The following is a 25,665-nucleotide window of genomic DNA, read 5'->3' as shown; positions in this document are numbered from 1 at the left end:
ATAATTTTCCATATACATTTTGGCTTTCTGGTTCCTGAGATAATCTTCAAGTGCTACCGGACAAACAGACGGATGGACCGAGGACAGACGACATACTTAGTTATCTAATATGCAGACCCCCAATTTATTCTGACCAAATTTTCCTTACAATGTCATAACAAACATATTTACAAAATTTGGCTTTTACCTTTGACCCGATGACCTTGGTCTTTTGTAAGTTGACTTTCTGTATGATTATGACCACTTTTGCCCTATAATGCAATAACAACATGTTTACCACACTCAAAGCTGTTGAGGGTTATACAATGTATTTTCGACAGTAGACTCTCACTGTTCTACGTTTAGTAACAGCAACCTTGACTTTGTCAAACCCCCTTTGCACATCTGCATATCGCAGTGTATCACCATGTGAAGTTTATTCTTGGTCCTCTTATGTTTTTAATTTTTATAAATGACTTGCCCCTATATGTTGTATCTGACACTTATATGTATGCAGACGACTCTACCTTATCTGCTGTTGATAAGTCGTTAGATAACATCAACAGTCTAATGCAATCTGATTTAGACAATGTTAGTGAATGGTGGATTGAAAATAAAATGATGATAAATGTCCATTGCCTCAAAACAAAAGCAAAAAAGAACCTGTTTAAATGATTTATGTGCAATGAACCCCTTGAACAAGTTTGCAGTGGAAAACTGCTTGGTGTACATATTGATAATGGATTGACTTTGGGAAGTCATGTTACATCTGTTTTATCTAGAATAAGGCAAAGGTTAGGGTTATTGAGACGTATAAGCCCATATCTACCTACGGAAGGAAAGCTGAATTGTTTTACATTTTATGTATGGTCAGGGTGTACCGCAAATTTAATGGGCAAGCTGCTCAAGACTCAGAAGCAAGCAGCTAGACTAATTTTAAATGTACCATTTGACACACCTTCTAGGCAAATGTTTGAACTTCTTAGATGCCGATTGACAAATATTATAAATACAGAAGGTTGTGCATGCTTTATAAATGTCATCATCAGGTTGTACCTGAATATTTATCAAATGATGTGTCTCTAGTGCGAGATTGTCACTGTAGGAAAACAAGATTTGCTATTGAAAATAATTTTAATGTACCAACACATAGAACTGTTTTTTATTCCAGACATTTTTTTATTGACAGTATTAATGACTGGAATGTTTTACCCAGTGACCTAAAGAAAATAGAAAAATTTTACCACTTTCAAACGAAAACTTATTAAATACTTCATAGCAATGTCTTAGATTTTAACTTGTTTCTCCATGTAACCAAAACTTGTTACTTTCTAAATAGACTTTTTATCTAAATTATATTAATATTTTAGATTATGCTATATTAGCGTATAACCATGTCAATTTTTATTGTTTGCTATATTAGCATGTATGTATATTAGTCACATGCCATTTAATTGATCAAATACCTTTGCATGAAACTTTATGAATTCTGTGATACTCTTAACTAAGATAACTGTGATATAAACTTATATATGTCGATTGCATCAATATATATGTAACTTTTAACTAGCACATGTATTTTACTAACAAGAGGACCATGTGGAAGATTAGCCTTTGGCTAAACATGTATTTTATCCTCAATAAATAAAATTTATCATTATTATTATTCATGCAGTATTTGAAAAAAGCGTTAAAATATACTTCACCGTGATGTCCCCTTTAATGTTTATGAATCTGTGACCTGCTTTAACCATATTCATGTGTTGACATGTGACGGACTGTAGGGATTTCTATTGAACATGTCTAAAATTTAAATTCTTGTCTTACACCTTCCTCTCACTTCTATTGACTTTCACACCCGACACCCTGAAGTGTTGGCTTTTTGTTCTGTATTTGGTGCGGTGTACTCTTTGTTCTTGGCAATGCAATGGTTGGCGCTGTCTGTTAATTCTCTGCCATATCTTGTAGGTTCTTTTTATCCAATAACGTTTCATTGTGATTTCTGTGAGACTGTTACACTAGGAAAGGAGGTAATTCTTCCTATGACTCATAGGCTAACCAGTAACTGACAGCGATCAGGAGTCCTGTGAACCTCATGAATGCCGAAGCAAACTTGACAGCGTCCACTGAATGGCAAGGAAGTGTCTGAACAAGAAAACAGACTGAAGTGGTACAATGATCTGGCAGCAAAGAATGGGTCATTTAAAGCAGGTACACTGGTATGACTCGGGAAGGAAGGCTCGAGTTATGATACGTATATGCCTAACGGCCAATCAACACAACAGAGATTAAACAAATGAAAAATAAACAAACGTCAACTTAATTATTGAAAGTGGCTATGGTGACGCATATAAGCAAAAATTACAACTTCCAATAAGTTTGACGAGAGATCTTATTTTTAAAAGAGATTTAAAACATGTAATGTTATTTTCTTTTCTTGAAGCTGCTTAAGGTCTATTGAAGCTATTCTTTACAGTTCCATATATAACAATTGATTAAGTATGAATGACCACTCCGGAGACGGCAAGGAACAACTTCGTCTCTGCGCCTCTCTCTATAGCTAAAATGCCACTCACCGTTTTAAGGTTTAATAGAGTGGAATTTGTTGTCTACACATTAATTCCAATGATTTACCACTGTAATATTTTCAGGTAATATTATGCTATATTGTGAATATTTCCGAATTAAAACAGTGTTCAAATGTGTTACTAAAGCGCTCTTGAACACGTAGAACGTGAATAGATAACTGATTGTGGTACATCCTTTGATGTAATGTGTTCAAGTTGTGAGATAGATAGCATGGAATATATTAACGCTTTGGTAGCTAGCATCTTATAGTAAAATTTTAACTACTGTGGCCGCGGTAACTTTAAGGTCATATTTCCAACCATCAGTATCAGGAGCACAGCCAGCGGAAGCATGATACACCCGTCAGACCTTCGGAAAAGAATTGATATAGTGGAAGCAGTTACACAGGTAAAATAGCTACGTCCGTTTTCCGTATGTTAATTATCCGCTTAACGTCCGTATTTTTCATCCGTATTACGGATGTATAGTACCACACGTCCTTTTTGTACCCGTGAAACGGGTGATAAGTGCGACCTATGTTTACCAGTCCTGTAAAATTTCACAAGACTAGTTTATATGCCATGTTGATGCCTAAGAAATTTTATATTACTTATATGAAAGGTCTGTAAACCAAGTCGGAACAATACAGTTGTCATTTGGTTCATTTGTTCTGTGATTTGCCTCGATTCCTTTCGGAGTGAGATGCACTGGATCTTCTTTCTTTGAAGACACTGTTGTCTTTGGCTGACCAAACTCATATGTGTAAGACGAGGTGTTATAAAAAAAAGTAAATAAAAGTTTCATATGTGTTTTAAAATATAAATGTAAGATGGTTTTATAAGTCCATTAACTCTGTAGCAATACTTGGTCACTGATCAGGACTGAATATATCTCCCTGAATTTTTTTTTCTTAATTTGTTAAGAACAAGTGGAACTGTGTGCACACAAAGGCATTCCCTGCCACTTTTTTTCAATTATCTGATCCCCTAAACCACATCTGAACGGAATGATATATATTGCTTCATGCATCTATATAAACATGCACAAATATGTGAAATCTTTGAAACTACAGATGTTTTCTTTTATAATATTTTAAAATTTTCCAAATGTGGTCATCATTTTATGTTTGGTTTTTTTAATTTTGGAAGTATGAAATCGATACACTTGTTTTTATAAAAACAAAAAATAAATGGTTAAAAAAGGTAAAAAAAATGACCAATCGCTAGGCTGATACCTGTCCTTTGAAGATTACAAAGGAGAGACACCCGACTTCAAAGCCTGTCAATTTACCGTTATGTGTCCGCGAGATTATTTTGATGTAGGCCTATATCAAATAATCGAACTGGTCTTTTGTCTCACCAACAAGGTGGCGCACACCGAGCCTTCACTTTTGCTATTACATATTCAAGGGGTGTAGAGAGCGAAATTGAGCGTAACCCCTGGATATTGAGGATGGTATCCCACCAAATTAGATCGATCAAATAACCGGCCACGGGAATGTCGATTCAGAACAGAGCAAGGACATCTCACGTACGCACAATGCCGCCATATGCACCGCAAGCACATAAGTTCAAGCAGGCCTCGAGAAAATCCTTTAGATAGGCCGGTTCAGATACATCATCCTCGTCCACTGCCCGAAGTAATTATCTGCTACAAATAAATTGGCTGGGCTATGTCCTGGGGAAAACACAACGTTCAACTATAACTTTAACTTTCAGCCAGCAGGCAATGCATGCCAGCAGTCTCCAACTAGTCTAGGCCTATCTGATCGAAAAACGAGCCACAGGGGTTCGTTACAAATGTCTGAAATACATATATGCTATACTGATATGGGTCACAACACAACATGCGTATATTTATGTGTGATGTGACCCATATCAGTATAGCATATTTCTATTTCAGACATTTGTAACGAATCCCTGTGCACGAACCAAATAAAAAACATGTCAGCGTCCACGTCTCCAAGTGCCAGGTTAGGCCACGGAACAAAGTATAAAAGAATCAGGATTATTTCTAAAAGTTATAGTAATAAATAATAACTTACTGATAATATTTCATCATCAGGACCATGAAATTAGCTGAGTCCGTTTCAGAATCTGGACAACAAGTCAAGTTCTCCCCACTGCACACCATTTTGGATTCGGCGCTCAACGCGTCGTGATCTGTGTTGTTTTGACGGGACTTATATTAAGAATATTAAGTTAAAACCTATTGAAATAAAAGAATATTTAAATCACTCCTATTTTATTTAGAAATTTTTGCACTTAGAACTATATTTTGTCGCGTAGGATTGTCTAGACATGCCAGCTGTAAAAGTATCCAAATCAAGCATTGTCTGCTTGATGTGTCGCTTCGCAATATGTATTAAACAGAATATCTAACAGTATCTTCAGTAATACCAAATATTGCGCACCCGTGAAAGATATCCAAATATAAGCAACACTCTTGAAAGATGTGCCCTTGAGAACTTTTTGTAACGTTTATTGTGTATATTATTGTTTTCTGATTTTAAGGAAATTGTACTGTAACTAATTTCCTTTTTGAAGTAAAGTATATATTTGATTTATTACATTCTCCGAAGTTTTGTTGTCATTAATGGTGTGAAGTATTTTCTAAGCCACTGGGAATATAGTGTGTAACCTTAATTTGTCCATAGGAAATCTTGTAAAACAAAAGTCTTTTTTTTGCCGCCTTGATATTTTCATATATTTGTATTATGGTTGTGTAATGATGAGTGAGAGACGAAGTTGACTTTTCCTTCTAATTACATTTGTTCAACAGGTTATACACGATTTAATTCGTTCAGTATCACAAATTTGTCATTGACATGCTAATTTGACTGAAATGCCGTAGTCTGGACACAGGCACCTGCCGCTTAACTCTGACACATTACGCTGACATCGGGTTAACTAGTCTTTAACACCACCCATTTAAAGCCGAACGTTAAGCACAGAGCAATACGCACCAGCTTTAAGGACATGGGTTTGCTTCGATCGGGTGACAAAACCAGTAATCTTCTTCTCTTGTGCAAATACTAAATACTTGTGTCGAAAACCGACGTTTTGCTGAGTATAAATAAGGAATCCAAAAGGTAGTCAGGAAGTTGAAAGAAATTATCCCAAGTGTTTGGTGCAGAAAATGTCTGTTGATGCCACAATAAAATAAGCCAACATTATACTATGGGTGCCCCCCTTTCAGGTCTGGGATTTAGAAAATAAAACAACTGTTTTTCACCCTCTGCATGATCGTAGGTGGCTTATGTGGAATCCCGCCGCAGATATGCGGATTTGCGTTTGTGCTCTCTAATTGGGGACACACATCCGACCAAAATAACTCCACCCATTGCAATAATTGGGATCATTGTATTTTGATCTACTTCTAACTACCTTCCGATTCCTTTGCAAAACATCACTTTTTGCTTTGTTGTTGAACGTTCTCCCCAGTCGGGAAGGCAATGGGCTCTGTCCCCAAGCCGGGACACACCAACCACCATAAAATTGGAAGATGTTTTTCCCTGACTAACGTTCAGCATTTGGGGTAATGGCAACAACTGGTTCACCCATTGTCCGTACAATTTCAGTTAGGCAGCATTATAGGAGACAAATACATCAAAATACCCTAGCTAGCACATATACACACATGCATACATGCACAATACACATAGAGGAAGTAATTGCTTTACGTAAAAAGGTGGTTAACTCTACTGGAAGGGTTTGGTTAGTAACGTCCTTTTCGCTGTATTCTGCATTCAAGTTCCGAAACACTTGAGACATGTGTTTTATTTTATTTTTCCCAATTCGGGACGTCACGTCATTGTGGAGTCATTGTGACGTCACGTCACGTGGAATGGGATGTAAGATAGGAATTTCCAACGCCCCTTTCTTACCCTGGAATAATAGAATCTTACATGGGTCTCTTCCGTGGACAGGGATATCTCAAACCGAGTGTAAGAGTTTGGCTGGTCAGCACGAGGCTTGCCGAGTGCTGGCCAGCCAAACTCTTACACAAGGGTTGAGATATCTCTGTCTATGGAACAGACCAATGTTTGAATTTATTTTTTTCACATACATACAAATAAACAAATTCCAGTTGGAATAAACATCGATCTTATTCTTCCAGCAAACCCCAAAGCCCTAGGGTAGAGACGGATGATTCCCCATTCACAACAATTGTATGACATCACGGAAACAATAACATGACGTCATGTCGACAATCCATTATTATGACGTCATAGCGCGTGTCATCTGTCTTTCTCTACCCCGTGTAAGATAGGGTTATCTTTTCACTAGCAACAACGGGATCACCCAGTGAAGTATGTGAGAATAATAGAATCTTTCAACCCCTTGGGGGTTGGATAGGAGAATCTCAACCAGAGGGGGAAGATTCTTAAGTTTTTAAAACTTTTAAAAGAATCTTTCCCCGATTCTTTCCCCGAATCTTTCCCCGATGATTCGTTTTCTCTTACCCTGTGCTCCCATTGTGTATCATATACACAATGTAATAATAACGTTACATGCTAAATTCAGGGTTGACGTGACGTTGATGGATTGTTGACGTGACGTCATTGTATTGTATTGTAATGTGCTCCCATTGTGTATCATATACACAATGTAATAATAACGTTACATGCTAAATTCAGGGTTGACGTGACGTTGATGGATTGTTGACGTGACGTCATTGTATTGTTGAAGTGATGCAATGCCATTGTTATGAATAGGGGAATCCCCCGTCTCAACCCTAGGGTGAGACAAGGAAATCTCTCACCGGCAAAAGTGCGGATACCTGTCCAGGGTAAGAGAAAGCTCTATCTTACACAAACGGAAATGAGAGAAAATGTTGTTCTTGTCGACATACTATCTGTTTTAAAGGTACGTCAATACACCATAGTAATTGTTTAAGGGAACAAGTGATTGAGCTTTAGCCTTGGTTGATTGTCAGTCGACGTGGTTGGCCGTGACATTGTAGCGTGTATGTGTTCTAACAGGGCTTACATGATATATTGATGTAAGAATATTTTGTAAATGTAAATCAAATGTAAAAGTACTGTACCATTATGAAGGGTTTTATATAGCCTCTCTTTTCGTTCAAGGTATATTTCGGAAAGCATTAAACATGTGTTTACATTATTCGACCTTTAGGACCACTCTTGGGTTCCATTGTCCGAAATCGCAATATAGAGTAGTATAATTGTAGATTTGTTTGGCTCTCTGCATCGAAAACCTCAATCTTAAATAAAAAAAATTTATACTTCGTATTTATATATAGTGTTTTTTTATATTACGGTTAAGGATTCGTTCCTTCAATTAATATTACTGTATTACTGATACCAAACAATTGTATTGCTATCTGGAATATATTGTTCAACAGGTCAAGTCGTTATATTTATTACAAAGCTCGTATCCCGGAATGATGCCAAATTGCAAGACTTGACTTTTGTAAATTTACTTCTGCTGACTTATTGTTTTCCTGCAGGTAATTATCGAAGAGTTAAGACATCTTTGATACTGGTGAACACACTTATTAAGCTTTATAATTGTAAATATTGAGGAAAATCTGTTTGACCCCATTTTGACAGTATGAAATATATATATATATATTAAAATATATTGTAATGCGGAGATATATATATAAACTATGTTTCCACTGTACACTACATGACAAGAACATGGTTAATGTAGTTTCAAAGGGTCTCCTAGAGGGACCAGGCAAATTGAACAGGATGACATTTGATATCGGTTAGCATTACCTGGTCTAGGTTACAAGAACAAATGTGAAGTGATACAGTTGTAGATAAGTATTTGATGATATGGACATTTGGATATCTGGCTATTTAGTTCATTGATGAATTTACTATGCTTAAAACATCATAACAAGTTAAAATGCGAAATTTTGTGAGGATTACAATAAAGTCAGCAACATTATATATGTATATATAACGATGTTCTGGTACAAGACACTTAAACTGCTTCTGTAAATAGTGAAGGTCATTGATTGGCTGCTGATGGCGTTAGTCGAAATGCCCGCCCCTAGTTGGTTAAAGTGACCAAAGTGACCGCGACCCTCAACTCATTAGGCAGCCCTGTTACAAATTGTTTACAACAGATCCAAGTTGGTATTTGAAATCCATCCTCCTCCAACCCGCGGTATTTTGGTCAGTACGAATAATTTCACATGACGTTATTTGTTCCACTTGGGATAGCTAAGGTGTTTGGTTATGGATCTGGTATATGTAGTTGCTACCATGTTTGGTTATAGATCTGGTATATGTAGTTGCTACCATGTTTGGTATATTCGCAACAACTCAATAGCTTGTGTTCTACAAAATAATTATAAGTTTTTGATATAGGTGGCTATATCCATTAAATAAATACAAATACCTTTTTTCATTCACATTTCTTGTTGGAGTTGTCTTTGTTATGAGTTGAAAGGCTTACATCAAACAAAATCACTGATTGTTAATAGTTTATTATCTGATATTCATCATGTATAATATGTATAGTTGTAATATAAAAAATATTGCATAGCATAATATTTGCACTAATAAAAACACGATAATACGGCAAGTATTTACTGTAACCAGCACCTTGCTACTCTGAAATCAGCTGACACATCATTAAGTAACTAAAATCAGATGTGTACATGTACAGTCAATGATATATCAAATATTCATATTCTGTATAAAATACTTAATACAAGTGTCCGTTTCTATGCAGTCTATGGCTTTCGCATGTACCGGTGTTACCAGAAACACATGGATTAAAAGATTCTGTATAGGAAGTATAACAAATACATTGTATAACTACCGATTTCAATTACTAAACGTTGTTTATGCAGTAGGTGTATCTTACCAAAAATTTAACGATGCATTCTCTTGGAGAGCATATTAAGGAAAAAAATAAATAAAAGCTGCATTTAAATTGTAATGCGGAGATAGGATAAAGCGATCAGTTACCTTCCCAGTTTCAAAATCCCGCAAATTTAAACGTTTAATTGGGTAAAGACAATACCAAGCACAACATGGAAGGAAAGCCATGTTCACATGCATGACGATATGATTAGTTTCTTTGTGCAATGCCTTTATCACGTGGGAACTATTATGCTCAATACATACAAAAATTGCGATCACGTAGGTGTTTGAAAGCTGGTAAACGGCCTAAGCTTTCACCAGTAACTAAGCCGTTTACGTCAGGTCCATTCCAATGTACACAGACACACCGTACGTATACTCTAGACAACACTGGTTATAACACAGATTATAGAAATGTTCATTTGATGATAACCAATGGATCTCACGGTTGTGGCATCCTTTAGTGCCAGGTTAGGGTTCCTCAGGCTCGTATGGACTCGGTACAACCTCAAGCCAGTACTGCACAAATTTTGTAACAGGTCCTGTCAATACGAAGGTTAGCAATGGATTAATGGTAAAAAAAAGGATGTTTAAGCAATAATCAGTTCTGTACTTAATATAAACATATTTTTATTGTCAAAAATGTGTTTCTGTATGACTTCCTATGTTATCGAGTACCATTTTTAACATATCAATCAAAATTCTTAAAAAACACTACAGTAACATCTTATTTTATCCTTAAACAGTCGAAGTTTTTCTTGATTTCAGTCCGCTGTTAGAGATCGAATGATGTTATTTCCTTTAATATGTTAATTTCTTGTTCCTGTAATACATTTCTAAATGTAGTAATATTTTAAGGAATTGGAAGAAGTGTGACCTTTTGATTGCGTCACATGATTTAGATGAGTTACAAAAAAGATGGTTTAAGCATAAAATCCATGCTTGAGCATGAGAGCAGTTTCGTGAAAACGGGGCCTGCTGTCTTATGTTCCAGACAAAAATCAGAAACTTTCATTTAATCATCGCATTTGAATATATTCCCCCGTCCTGTAACTACTGCTAACACTAAACCTAGCCTAAACGTCAATTGGCGCTGTTCACTTATAGGTACCGTAGGTGGAGGTTTTATTAAATAAGATTTGTATGATATTTATATACGTCTTGGTGTGAGTGTAATAAATAAAATTCGTTTAAAATTTCTTTCACATTATCAATTATAACAAAATGGTATACACTGAAGTATTCACTTTCTCTCTCTGCTCTACGCCATTATGTTTTCTCCTTTTTGTGGGCGGAGGTGCTGTTCTTCCAGCAGGTTTACAAATATATTTGGTAAAGGTAACGTGATCATACTTACGGAAACACCCATGATCTAGATTGAAGTGTACAAAGGGGATGTAGAATACCAGACCGCCGACTATGAATATAAAGGCGTAGAGGAACTCGATGGCGGGATCCTGGATAATGGGTGCTATCACTAGATACACTGAACACGCCATGAAAATCAGGGGGAACAAAATGAAGACCTGGAGGGGAAAATGGATGTTATGAAATATAATCGTCGAGGTAGTTTGTGTTGATGGTTACATCTGTTTACATCTGTCACTCTTCTCTGTTCGAGGGAAGATTTAATTATAACCATATTTATTAATATTCATTTGTTTGGTGATCGAAAGAGCTACGTAAAAACCATAGATACAATATAGAAATTTACATATCTAATGATCTATTCGCATGCGTCTTAAACATTTTCGAGGATTTATTTTCCGGGAAAATGATAATTAATAGTCAGTCATAAAACTGTTCATATCTTTCATTTATATATAGAAACCATTGAAACCATTTATATATAGAAACCATTTATATATAGAAACCATGTATATATAGAAACCTTGCTCTGGAAAAAAATCCTGCTAACCTTTATTGGGCGATGTGCGTTCTTCATGGTGAACCTAAGCACAACTAACGATAAGATAGTGAGCGCGTAAAATAGCCAGGCGGCAAAACTGAAGAAGTCGATCAGACTTCCTATATTGCCTGGTATCAACATCAACAGGGATACTATCGTCTGAAAAAAAGAAAATTGTTTCCTTTTATGTATAGAGGATATTTGAATACCATATATATTTTACAAGTATGGCGGAATCTCGATATTTAGATATATATGTCTATTTTTTCATTTTTTCTTTTTCTTTTAAAAAACATGCGGCAATTCGTAGCGTTATGTAAAAAACATTATTATGTTGCAAAAGTCAAAACTGAAACTCTACGCAGTGAATAGAAAGTGTCAATATGATTGGACAATACTTAAAGTGATATCTTCATAACATTCAAGTTTATTCGCTGCAGTGAAGATATACGTTTTTATCGAATGTATAATTCCTGTTATTTCACTTATGAAAATATAATTAATATTTCAGTTTTCTTTAAAACAAGAAAAAACATTTGACAGGATTTATTTCCCTAGTCCTGATGTTTTCTTAGCTGCTGACAAATTTAGATTATTTGTTTTTAAATAGAACTATTTCAAACAACAGACCACAATAAGTTAACAAACTTAAACACGTGTCATTAGTTGTTAGACAATGGTACTTTAATATAAAAACGACGAGTATAACTATTTCATACAAAGGAATACCTTCCTGAATGCACACTAAGGACACAATTTGAGGACGCATGCGTTTTACTAACGGAAGTTGATGAACATGATTTTAAATAGCAACAAATTAAGATTACAAAATCAACACTAATAATAGAAATAACATGGTCAGCTACACTAACTTGAAAACGTACCTTTTTACGCCTACATTTGTGTGTATGAGTGATTACAAAAATGACAGGTATGAATGTGTACGAGGAATTTGATCAATGAACAAGTAGGTGAAAATGTATTACTAACACTGATTGATGAGCATGCGTCTATAAACATTGTCTTACCGTAAATATGATACAGGGTGTCGGAGTGTAGCGTTTACAGCTAACGTACGACAACACCTCAGGGAAATGGTGCTCTCGGGCAGCCGCATAAAGGGTCCTGTAAGCATAAATATATAAATTCTTAATGTCGTGTATCCTGAAACATGCATCTGTGCGTGCACGAATGAGTCACGTCATTGTAAGACACGTTGGTTTGAATGAATACATTTACATTAGACCGGGTTTTTTGGTTTCTGTTTAAGGTTGAACTTTTTTTGTCAGCGGTTGAATTTGATATTAAAGTTAACCTCGATTGTCCGCAAACATTGTTTTGTTAATGATTTTGAACCGAGTCCGGTATTAATTATAGATAATACCCCCGATATCGCGTGAACTCGAATCTCGTTAGTTCGGATGACTTGTTTGTATTACATGTAGTATCGAAACTTTGCAAAGTTGAACTTTATTACTGCGGAATCTGCTCGTTATCATTTCAATTTCTGAGAGTTTCATAAAAAGAAAGATAACTGCAACGCGCCTGATAGCATCATACAGGTCCGATTATTATACATCGATAAACTCTGTACATGCTTTGATGATCAAACATGAAATTGAATCTGAACGAAGATAGGAACAGTATGATTTAATGCTTACCAGATGTTTGCAATTTAAATTCAGATAACTTTTGTTTATTAGTTGCATTAAAGTAACAGATTTATATAAAAAGAAATGCTGTGTTTGTTCAGTAAAATATATCCTGACGTATGTTACAATGTACCTTACTCCGGCATACAAAGCACCATTGGCTGCACCGAAGGTAGAAAACAATACAAATATAGGCATGATGATTCCAGCGGATCCAAGGACCTTTTCTCCCCATGTCTGAAACGGAAGTTAAACGCATTTAAAACCCTTAGTGTTCATCTCGATTGTTGATGAGGCAAAATCAATTTGACGGAAATACCCAGCTCAAAATTACGAAGAATGTTATCAATGTATCTTTGCTTGGAAAAGATCACGTGGCATTTAACTATAACCCTCGAGTGAACGGAGCTTTTTGATTTGGATGTATCAAGATTGATAACATTTACAAAATCGAATTGTCTTCGAATATCACATTGATCAGTGTTTATTTTAATGTGAAATATTTGCTTTTATCACTGCGATATTGTTATTGAGGATCCCTGTCCCACTGTACTGTTGTTTTTCCTAAATGAAGTAACCTCTCCTTAACTTCCACTTTGATATACAGTTGTGGGAACGCACAACGTTGCACGATGTGTGCGCGATGTGCGCACGGAGTGTGCATGATGTATGCACGATGTGCGAACGATTCAAATCTGGACGATTATTGCTTGCGTACATTTGTGCGGACGATCGACGAACGTTGTGCGATGACAATAGCGGTTGTTGTAAATTGAGAAATGGCTTAACAATAAATACGGCCTCGTGTTTAAACATATAAACTTGATTTTTAAGTATATTTCTATATTCTAGCTACATATGTCAGCCAATATTTCTATCTCTATTTTCTTCATTTAGAAATGGTGTTTTCTGTGTTTTTTAAGCGACCCAAACCCACACATGTAAAATAGCACATACACGTATTGACACGGTGCGAACATCCAGGTGAAGGGGTGATATAGACCAAAACGAACGCAAATAACAAATACTTAACGTCCAGTTGTGCTTTCATAACGGTCATACGGTATCACATATCAACTCTCTTTGTAAGGCACGGGTCAGGTAAAACTCCGGTCAATTATAAAAATGTTCTGTTTCCTGGAAGCTAAACCCATTCTTGATAGTCAAACGGTCACTGTAATGCTGTGTAACACGCATTGTAAACCTTAATATAATCCTAATTAATTTGATGAGCAATTTGTACATACAGTGTTCCTTAATTATTCCATACGAGGGCTCCGGCCAATCGACAATGCGAGTAATTAATTATTTTGATTTTTAATCATGATATTGTATTTACCGCTTCTTAGTCTTCCAGATACCAACTTATTGAAAAAATTAAAGACTTACGACGACCACAGCATTAGACTCTAGCAGACCGTCTGTCCCCAATACTGTCAGGTAGGAGATGTTTGCCAGTAGGTAAACAACGGTCACCAGAACCACACCAATAACATTTGCCCTTGGAAGGTTGCTACAAAGCAGAGCAAATACTACAGTTCAAAAAACAAGAATTATAATTGATCGCTTTACAGCATTATCTTACAAGACTGGTGCAAAAAGAAAAATAAGAAAGGAAATAAAAGCTTGCAAATATATCGGATATAACACTCCATCGGAAAACAGTTTATACGAATCCTATACTCAGAAATACACATCATTCGTCCTACAGAACCTTTCTGTCCGTAAACAAGGAATAAACCACCACTCATTCCCACAGAACACAGGTTATATACATTTGTATACTCAGAAATACACATCATTCGTCCTACGGAACCTTTCTGTCGGTAAACAAGGAATAAATCACCACTCATTCCCACAGAAAACAGGTTATATACATTCGTATACTCAGAAATACACATCATTCGTCCTACGGAACCTTTCTGTCGGTAAACAAGGAATAAATCACCACTCATTCCCACAGAAAACAGGTTATATACATTCGTATACTCAGAAATACACATCATTCGTCCTACAGAACCTTTCTGTCCATAAACAAGGAATAAACCACCACTCATTCCCACAGACAACAGGTTATAAACATTCTTATACTCAGAAATACACATCATTCGTCCTACAGAACCTTTCTGTCCGTAAACAAGGAATAAACCACCACTCATTCCCACAGAAAACAGGTTATAAACATTCGTATACCTAGAAATACACATTATTCGTCCTACGAAACCTTTCTGTCGGTAAACAAGGAATAAACCACCACTCATTCCCACAGAAAACAGGTTATATACATTCGTATACTCAGAAATACACATCATTCGTCCTACAAAACCTTTCTATCCATAAACAAGGAATAAACCACCACTCATTCCCACAGACAACAGGTTATAAAAATTCGTATACTCAGAAATACACATCATTCGTCTTACAGAACCTTTCTGTCGGTAAACAAGGAATAAACCACCACTGATTCCCACAGAAAACAGGTTATATACATTCGTATACTCAGAAATACACATCATTCGTCCTACAAAACCTTTCTATCCATAAACAAGGAATAAACCACCACTCATTCCCCCAGAAAACAGGTTATATACATTTGTATACTCAGAAATACACATCATTCGTCCTACAGAACCTTTCTGTCGGTAAACAAGGAATAAACCACCACTCATTCCCACAGAAAACAGTTTCTTTCACACCAAACGACAATAAACCGACACGTTCATATAACCGAAATTATACACCAGCCAGCCATCCACACCCTACCTCTTCCTTCTGTCATTTATCGCTTTGCAATCCTATTTTATATATTTTTTGGGCAGTTTAATCAATTAACTCAATTCAAATCTTTGAATTTTGTGATTGGTACTTACACATACGGATTCCGCAGTTCCTCCGTCACGTAATTAAGTGTATTCCTTAACAAAACACGAAAACGGCATTTAGTCTTGAAAGCATTTTTTCAGAATTATTTTATAAAGGAATGTTGACAAACTTGTTTTTCAATTCTCCATTATTTTCTTATTATCAAGTCACATCAGAAGAGATCATTCATTTTATGTACAATATTTAACAGATTCAGCTTGATACAAAATTTGCATGATTTAAACAAACGGATTTTTGTTTCTGTAAAAAACATGAATATGGTAAAATCTTATCAAAAGATCATAAGATAATATAATAAATCCTCTTCGAATGTATTGACCATACCATCCGTCATAGGCCCATAGAGCATCGTAAAATGCCAGAGCGATAGACGACGCTGAACCCGTGCTGCCGGCAAATCCTTTCTGCATGGTGGCGGTCTCACCTTAGGATCAATGCAATAATTATACGTCTGTAATCTTCTCTGGACAAAGTAAAATTCAAATGTTTAAATGGATTTATGATCAAAATATATGAATTAACAAACGTTTCATACATTCCTGACCAATAAGCTTGACTTTTACTGATATAACAAAATAGATTTTATTTCCGCACATAAAAACGCTAAAATAAGGTTCCATGTGCTGACTGTTTGGTTGGTCGTGTGTCCATCAGTATAAATATTATTTTGGTGAAAATATGTATTAAAGAACATTATCGTTAAGATAATGAACATTTAACTTTTTTAGAAAGGTGCAATAAATGGTTGCGAACTCATTACCTCGTCCAAGCCATACAAAGCCGCCGATAATGATGATGACGAGAGCGATGAGTTTGGCGGCGGTGAAGAACACCTGTACATTGGCAGCTAACTTCGTGTCCCAGCAGTTAATAATCGCCAAGGTCACTGGCAAGAAAAACAGGAGAGTAAAACATACATGACAAAAACGTGGAATGGCAATACTCACTTCGTGGAAAAGGGGCGTTCCCTGATTTCATAAAACAATGGGTTGCAACAATATGTACGTAAAAAAGAGACGTTCCCTTATTATATAAAACAGGGGATGGCAACAATAATTCCGTAGAATAGGGCGTTCCCTGGTTATACTTAAAAGGGAACGGCAACAGTATGTACGTAAATGAGGAGCATTCCCCGATTACATAGAACATTGGACGTCAGAAAAGTATTTTTAGAATATAGGCGTTCCCTGTTTACATAGGACATGGGAAACAACACGATGTACACTGTACGTATAATATGGGCGTTCCTTGCTGCACTGACTGTAGATTACTGTACTTTTCTACGAATCACGATGTAAATATACCTTTTTTTCATTAAGGGCGATTATATTTATAGGTAAACTGATCACAGAGCAACGTACGGATAGCCAAAGCTGCAATGACTTTGACGGGTGTTTGTGGAGCTCCACAGTAGTCGAAGAATGTGACGGTGTATTCGGCAAAGGTGAGGGTGATGATGGCGACTGCTGAAGGAGTCAACACAATGATCTTCGTCCAGGCAAACATAAAGGCAATGACCCTTCCTAGCCCCGCCCACAGGTATGGGTACTCGCCTCCCGACTTAGTTATCAGGCATCCAACTTCGGCGTACGCTAACGATCCTGTTATTGCACAAATGAATGGTAGAGGTAATGATATTTAACATAATTGAAACTAACTAAAAAGTGATAAGCCCACAAGAAAATCAAGAATCTGCATTAAATACAAACTATAAAATTGAAAAATTTAAATCGACTTACGTATTACTATGCTTCGAAAATAAACCAAAACATGGGAAGTGGAATAACCAAATCTTCAATAATTGAAATATGCTTGTTTCATATTTATCAATTATATAATACGTAAATATTCTACTATATATATAGCAAAATATATTTATGTTAATGACTAAAATGTTAAGTGTCGTTCAATTACACAGGTTTATTTTTTTATGTTTCTAATGCACACTAAATGCTACCTTAAGCGGAAAGTTATCTTGAGGCTTATATACCTAATGTTTTGATGAAGAATTTATTTATTATAAGTTCCTGCTCATAAGCAATAACGATATAAGTGTATATTCTGCTTAAATAAATTAAATCGACAAGTTTCGTTTTTTACGTCATCTTAGGTTCAGTTCTATAAAACATATCATACACGTGACATACATTTAGACTGTTTCTGTCCTATGAACATTTATCCAACGAAACAGATCATATGCATGTTCTTTGTCTTTTCTTATAACAATTCATGCTGATACGTAAACAATTACCATTTCTTACTTGGAAGGGAGATGATAATACCTGCTGACACTTACCAAATTACCATTTCTTACCTAGAAGAGAGAGAATCCCTGCCGACACCCACACAACAAGGCTTAGGCCCACTGATCCAGTTTCAGTTAACACGCCTTTCGGTGAAATGAATATACCAGAACCTGAATAAAAAGTAAATTGTAAGCAATATAACATGGATAAAACAACTTCAGCAGCAATGGTTTGGTTTAACTTTGTATAACGTCCTATCAACAGCTAAGGTCATTTAAGGACGTGCCCCCATGGGTGTAGAGTATGCGTGCTTGCGTGTGTGTATGCACGATTGGTATAGCAAAATATATTTATGTTAATGACTAAAATGTTAAGTGTCGTTCAATTACACACGTTTATTTTTGCAAAGTCATTGCACTATAGCTAGGTTTTTTTTATACTTCTAATGCACACTAAATGCTACCTTAAGCGGAAAGTTATCTTGAGGCTTATATACCTAATGATTTGATGAAGAATTTATTTATTATAAGTTCCTGCTCATAAGCAATAATGAAATTATTTGGTTTGGTTTAATTTTGTTTAACGTCCTATTAGCAGCTAAATGTCATTTAAGGACATACTTCCGTGTGTGTAGTGTATGCGTGCTTGTGTGTCTGTATGCAGGAGACAGAGTTCCTACAGGTAGGGCTTACGAATTGTATCTGCTGCCCAAATTGCATGATCGTAAGAGGCGACTCAATTTCGGATCTTATCCATTCTCTTCTTTCTGAACAACTTCCTTCTTCATAATGTCTCCCTTGACAATGCCTCACTTTTAGCCTTTAGATGAGCGTTTGCCCCTGTGAGGAAGGCTTTGGGTTCTGTCCCCTGGCCGAGAAATGCCAGAGTCTGTAAAAATGGTAGTTTCTACTGGTTCGCCCGTTGTCAGTATAATGTGACCGGGAGGGATGTCCTGCTGGGTGTCTTCGGCGGTATGTTTCAGTGAGGTAGCACTATAAAAACGGCATCAGTTCCGCGCTATCACAAGGAGACAAACACGAACATATCGCAGCCCGCAAAACACGCACGCGTACACTACACGCATGCATCTTGGACACAGGGGAGGTCTTCCTTAAATGACCATAGCTGTTAAACAATACTTAAACAAGCCAAACCAAACCCTACGGTAGGAGAAGGATTCTAAAGGTTTCTCCTCTATTTCCCCTATTTTGACCCGCCTCCCTGCCCACCTTTTATACAAAATTGAGTCCCCTTCTCACCAAGTGAGCTAAAAAATACAGATCTGCTGAAAATTAGAATCATCAAAAGTCTTATTAATAAGAGGCACAGAGGGCCTGTATCACCTGAATATTTAGCAGTCATAACAGAATATTCTCAGTAAATATTATGACACTATTTCACTGGCAAACTTTGTCGGCTCCAGCTGTTGAAACTACCATGTTGAAATATTATTATATGATTCTATGCTGTGACCTTATAAGTAGGTCAAGGTCATTTTCCGTCTCAAACTTTGTTGGCTCTATCCCAAGAAGCTACCAGCCAAATCTAAAGTTTGAAATGTTGTTGACCTCTGTGACCTTTTATATAGGTTAAGATCATTTGCATTTGCAAATTTTGGTGAGCTCTATCCCAAGAAGCCACAGGCAAAACATTATGAGTCTATTCCTTTCGATTATTCATAACAAGTCGTTTGACATTTTTGACATATTGGACCCCTGTGACACTGAAAGTAGGTCAAAATCTATTTCATAAAGAAGTTACCAACCAAATATTAAGATTGTTTCCCTTTCAGTTTCTCAGAAAAAGTCGTTCGAAACGTTTGACATATTTGATCGCTTTGACCTTGAAAGAAGGTCAAGGTCATTTTCATTCTAAAACTTTGTCGGGCTATATCCCAGGAGGCAACCAGCCAAATATGAAGATTCTATACCTTTCAGTTCTTCAGAAGTAGTCGTTTGAAACGTTTGACATATTTAACCGCTGTGACCTTGAAAGTATCTCAAGGTCATTTTTATTCTTAACTTTTGTCGGGCTCTTTCCCGGGAAGCCACCAGCAAAATATGAAGATTCTATACCCTTTAGTTCTTCAGAAGAAGTTGTTTGAAGAGTTTTGACATATTTGACCGCTATGACATTGAAAGTAGGTCAATGTCCTTTTCGTTCTCAAACTTTGTTAGGCCCCTACAAACACAGCTTTCAGCCAAATAGCATGACATTAGGCCTGTCCGATCTTCAGGAGAAGTTGTTTAAAGGAAAAGTTAATGGACGACGGACGCCGCACCATGACATAAGCTCACTTGCCCTTCGGGCAGGTGAGCTAAAAAACAGATTGCAAATGTAACGATTTAAGTCAAAAGTATGGCAAACAGACTTACCAATGATAGAGCCAACGATGAAAGATATACCGCTGATGAGTCCGACATTTTTCTTCATTTTGACCTTTTCATTATTGGCCACGGCCATGTTGCCATTTCTGATGGCGTATCTCTGTCGAGGACCTTCGTCTTCTTCTATATGTAAAAAGAAAATGAGATGAAATATCGCTAATATTTTACATGTAGTTGTGTAAATGTCACGGAACAAGTAAATATTTCCATATGATGTTAAATTATTAAATATGTCAAATTACAGGGCCATAGTGAGTTAAGGAGTTTGATATATTATATATTATTGATAAGGAGTTTGATATATTATTGATGTTTATTAAAATGTTGTTTTGTCTGACATTATGTCGATTTAGCTCAGACATAAATGAGATTGCATACAAGAGTCGCATGTACCTGTTTCATAACGTCACAACCGAAAGTAAATCTAGTCAATATTGAATCCTGCAAGTATTTATAATACTACACATATTATAACATATTTTCCGTATTGTTTTGTAGGTGTTCGTGTCGCTTGATTTATCAGCCAAGTACAAGCTCCAGATTAATTGTTTTATTTATGACAAACGTGTACATTATATGGCGTGTGGTAGGATGTGGTTGATCGCTTCATGTAAATAGTTTTCACTTACAAGGGATTAACAAAATCACGCCTGACCGTCTGTTTATGTATAATGACGTTATCTGAACACGGTAAGGGTGTCAAGGCGTCATGTAGGACGCCACATGTACAAGCTCAGTACATATTGGAAACGAAAGTCTTATCACTATACTTCTTCACGTATACTTTGATTGGATAACAACGAACGTACTTTAATGTCACCATGCAGTTTTTGCAATATCTGTGTATTTCGTGTTTACTTTATGTATTATGTATCATGTTTTTGCTGAAGATACTATATATTTATTGTAGGTGAATGAGGTACACTGTAAGTATTGTGTGTTTACTTTATCCGTTGTATGATTACTTAAGTAATACAGCTTTAGGGGAGGTACAGCATCTTTGCATCAGGTATTGTATATTTACTTTAAGTGAAGCAGGTTTACTTCAGGTGGAGCATTTACTGTAAGCTAATTGTGTACACAGTAGGCACTGTATGTTCACCCGTTGTCAGTATAATGTCAGTATAATGAGACATTACAGTGAGATAGCAATATAAAGCCAGCATCAGATCCGCGCTATCACAAAGAGGCAATATTACACCAACACGGCTTCAGCACACATACATTCATGCACGAATTTAGAATACACCTGGAGGAACGTCCTTAAACGACCTTAGCTGTTGGTAGGACGTCAAACCCTATACATCAAACCAAATTCTGCAGATACTGTTTCTTTACCAAAATAACGTGTGTTGAAGATACGTACAGTTTATTGTTTAATGTACTGCATGTTTAAGTGAAGTATATTTATTGAACGTGAAGTATGATAACTGTATGTACATCTTAACATTGAGCAGCTTTGAGTCATGTAATGTTCTACAATTACTATGCATTATGGCCAAGTGAAGTTTGTTTTGAATAGATTGTCTTTAAAGTAATTTTTATCTGGTTCGTCACAGACACGTGCATCTTTCTGCAACACCATGGACCGATAATCTTCGACAAAAGGCAATACTAAATAAATGGTTGGTGACTAAAAATGGTCTTCAGAAAGTTTGATCTTGATCATAATTCAATTTACTTAATGAGACTTATGTATTTTCTACATTTTATACCAGCAACCAATGACTACTATACAAATCTTGAGATGTAAAATAATTTGAACACAAAGAGTACCTGAAACCACACAAAAACAACTATCTTGTCTTCCGCTTTTAAAATATCACACTGGTGGCATGAAACATACATAGAGAATGAAATCGTCTACATGACAAATATTTGTGTTGTGAGGAAAATTAGTTAAACTGACGTCAGTTTTGCAGTAGAAACTGTGTACCAATTCAAGTCGGCATTTTTCGGTATTTTATGAAAAGATAGGCTCTTCAAAGAAGGAAGGAAGATCCTTCAATTTTTCAATTTCATATTCAAATATCATAAGAATGGTTTGTCCCGAAATGACAAGAGTTAATATGGCTTCTTGAATCTTATTTATCCCAACGATCATAAAATACAGATACCACGGACTCATCGTCTTTAGTTCCATGTCATGACATTTACTCGGAGCGTTACGACAATGGAAACCAAACACTAAATCTTCAAACGTAAGCACGTTAATGCCGCGATCGTTACGTATACTCCCGTCCAGTAGTAATATACGTGTGCAGCCCTTCCTTCTACATGTTAAAGTTGATTCATTGATTCAGAGCGTTTTCTACCTAGCAACATTTTCGGGATAAATGCATATCAGTTTACGTATAAGTTGCTTCGTCGGTATTTCTGTCTTAAAAGACCTGTCTACGTTGGGGCAATTCGACGGTAGTCAATATGAATTTGCTTCCGAATAAAGTGAAAAGAAAAAGAAGTCAATTCCCAGAGTTCTGTATTTTCCCTGATTTCATTTTTTCAAATCTAGAAAGACAAATGGCATTTTCAATGAAAGATGTATTGGATATATTATTTTGTATAATTGTATATCTCACTTAACAGTAAAACGATACAGTTGTGTTTCACGTGTCTTGTATCATTTCGGCTGATCATAAAAATGAATCACGTACATTGCAACTATTTATAATATTATTAGCATTCATCTAAGATTGGCTTGTAGAGTACGTGTTTATTTGATATAGACCTCATGATTAAATATAGCTATCTGACTCATTACTATTAATGTATCACCGGAGGGTATTTGCATAATATAACGACGTATTAAGCTGATTATTTATATACAGAATCACACATACAAGTCAGCTACATGTACTACCGCCCACGCCAGTCAGCCCGATAGCCGCTACAATTTTCGTTTAAACGTCATTAGCCAAACAAATTACTCTCATTTAAAATACAATCGCTCGTATATTACTGATAATCAGCCTGTCAGAAAATGGCTTTATAGGCAGCAGGGAGAGAATGAAGATGAGTATAGGTCCAAGCGGTTATGGAAAATAAGTCATTCTGATAAACGGCCTAAAATATATTTCCTAAGTACTATATAATTGAATAATCAAATAATTTCTGAAAATATATGATGCAATCAATTGGAGAAAATCATTAACTTGTTTGTCTGTATTCCATTAAAATACTTTCAGTGGCCCGTAAACCTGACTGTTGTATGTAATATTGATGTATATGATAGTTGTACACTGTTAATGTGAATTGTATGCTTTGCGATGTGTATGTGTTAATTGTATGCTCGATTGATATAAATGCGTATTGAATGTTTTATAAGTTAGCTGTAAAGCTTACCGTTAACAAGGTATTTGAATGGAAGTTAGAATTTAGTGAGAGGTGTTGCAGAATGTTCTATCAGACCTAAGGGGAAGGAGTAACATGTTTTATTTAATGTTCTGTCAGACATAAGGGGATGGAGTAACATGTTTTATTTAATGTTCTGTCAGACATAAGGGGAAGGAGTAACATGTTTTATTTAATGTTCTGTCATACATAAGGGGATGGAGTAACATGTTTTATTTAATGTTCTATTAGACATAAGGGGATGGAGTAACACGTTTTAATATTCTATCAGACAAATAGGAATGGAGTAACACTTTTTAATGTTCTGTCAGACATAAGGGGATAGAGTAACACGTTTTAATGTTCTGTCAGACATAAGGAGATGGAGTAACACGTTTCATTTCATGCTATATCAGACATAAGGGGATGGAGTAACACGTTTTATTTAATGTTCTATCAGACATAAGGGGATGGAGTAACATGTTTTATTTAATGTTCTGTCAGACATAAGGGGAAGGAGTAACATGTTTTATTTAATGTTCTGTCAGACATAAGGGGATGGAGTAACATGTTTTATTTAATGTTCTATTAGACATAAGGGGATGGAGTAACACGTTTTAATATTCTATCAGACAAATAGGAATGGAGTAACACTTTTTAATGTTCTGTCAGACATAAGGGGATAGAGTAACACGTTTTAATGTTCTGTCAGACATAAGGGGATAGAGTAACACGTTTTAATGTTCTGTCAGACATAAGGAGATGGAGTAACACGTTTCATTTCATGCTATATCAGACATAAGGGGATGAAGTAACACGTTTTAATGTTCTATCAGACATAAGGGGATAGAGTAACACGTTTTAATGTTCTGTCAGACATAAGGAGATGGAGTAACACGTTTCATTTCATGCTATATCAGACATAAGGGGATGAAGTAACACGTTTTAATGTTCTATCAGACATAAGGGGATATAGTAACACGTTTTAATGTTCTGTCAGACATAAGGGGATGGAGTAACATGTTTTATTTAATGTTCTATTAGACATAAGGGGATGGAGTAACATGTTTTATTTAATGTTCTGTCAGACATAAGGGGAAGGAGTAACATGTTTTATTTAATGTTCTATCAGACATAAGGGGATGGAGTAACACGTTTTAATGTTCAATTAGACAAATGGGGATGGAATAACACGTTTTAATGTTCTGTCAGACATAAGGGGATGGAATAACAAGTTTTAATGTTCTGTCAGACATAAGGGGATGGAGTAACATGTTTTATTTAATGTTCTGTCAGACATAAGGGGATGGAGTAACACGTTTTATTTTATGTTCTGTCAGACATAAGGGGAAGGAGTAACATGTTTTATTTAATGTTCTGTCATACATAAGGGGATGGAGTAACATGTTTTATTTAATGTTCTGTCAGACATAAGGGGATGGAGTAACACGTTTTATTTTATGTTCTGTCAGACATAAGGGGAAGGAGTAACATGTTTTATTTAATGTTCTATCAGACATAAGGGGATGGAGTAACATGTTTTATTTAATGTTCTGTAAGACATAAGGGGATGGAGTAACACGTTTTAATGTTCTGTCAGACATAAGGGGATGGAGTAACACGTTTCATTTCATGCTATATCAGACATAAGGGGATGGAGTAACACGTTTTAATGTTCTATCAGACATAAGGGGATTGAGTAACAGGTTTTATTCAATGTTCTATTAGACATAAGGGGATTGAGTAACACGTTTTATTTAATGTTCTATTAGACATAAGGGGATTGAGTAACACGTTTTATTTAATGTTCTATTAGACATAAGGGGATTGAGTAACACGTTTTATTTAATGTTCTATCAGACAT

General features: G+C 35.9%; 1 protein-coding gene across 1 annotated transcript in view; it reads right to left on the bottom strand.

Annotated features, from left to right (window-relative positions):
• Nucleotides 1–8,995: 8,995 nt before the first annotated feature.
• LOC110446305 (b(0,+)-type amino acid transporter 1-like) overlaps nucleotides 8,996–25,665 on the bottom strand; it is a 34,664-nt gene continuing 17,994 nt past the window's right edge. Inside the window, exons 2-13 of the mRNA XM_021491384.1 lie at nucleotides 20,460–20,594; nucleotides 18,153–18,254; nucleotides 17,200–17,439; nucleotides 16,599–16,724; nucleotides 16,163–16,262; nucleotides 15,826–15,870; nucleotides 14,345–14,468; nucleotides 13,089–13,192; nucleotides 12,332–12,428; nucleotides 11,313–11,462; nucleotides 10,752–10,920; nucleotides 8,996–9,936 (exon numbers count right to left, since the gene is read on the bottom strand). Coding sequence (XP_021347059.1) covers nucleotides 9,866–9,936; nucleotides 10,752–10,920; nucleotides 11,313–11,462; nucleotides 12,332–12,428; nucleotides 13,089–13,192; nucleotides 14,345–14,468; nucleotides 15,826–15,870; nucleotides 16,163–16,262; nucleotides 16,599–16,724; nucleotides 17,200–17,439; nucleotides 18,153–18,254; nucleotides 20,460–20,594 — 1,463 coding nt within the window. The 3' untranslated portion in view covers nucleotides 8,996–9,865. The remainder of the gene's footprint in view (nucleotides 9,937–10,751; nucleotides 10,921–11,312; nucleotides 11,463–12,331; nucleotides 12,429–13,088; nucleotides 13,193–14,344; nucleotides 14,469–15,825; nucleotides 15,871–16,162; nucleotides 16,263–16,598; nucleotides 16,725–17,199; nucleotides 17,440–18,152; nucleotides 18,255–20,459; nucleotides 20,595–25,665) is intronic.

This window comes from Mizuhopecten yessoensis, unplaced genomic scaffold (genome assembly GCF_002113885.1).
Source record: "Mizuhopecten yessoensis strain PY_sf001 unplaced genomic scaffold, ASM211388v2 scaffold2671, whole genome shotgun sequence".
Taxonomy (NCBI): Eukaryota; Metazoa; Mollusca; class Bivalvia; order Pectinida; family Pectinidae; genus Mizuhopecten; species Mizuhopecten yessoensis.
This window is presented reverse-complemented; position numbering and strand designations above follow the sequence as displayed.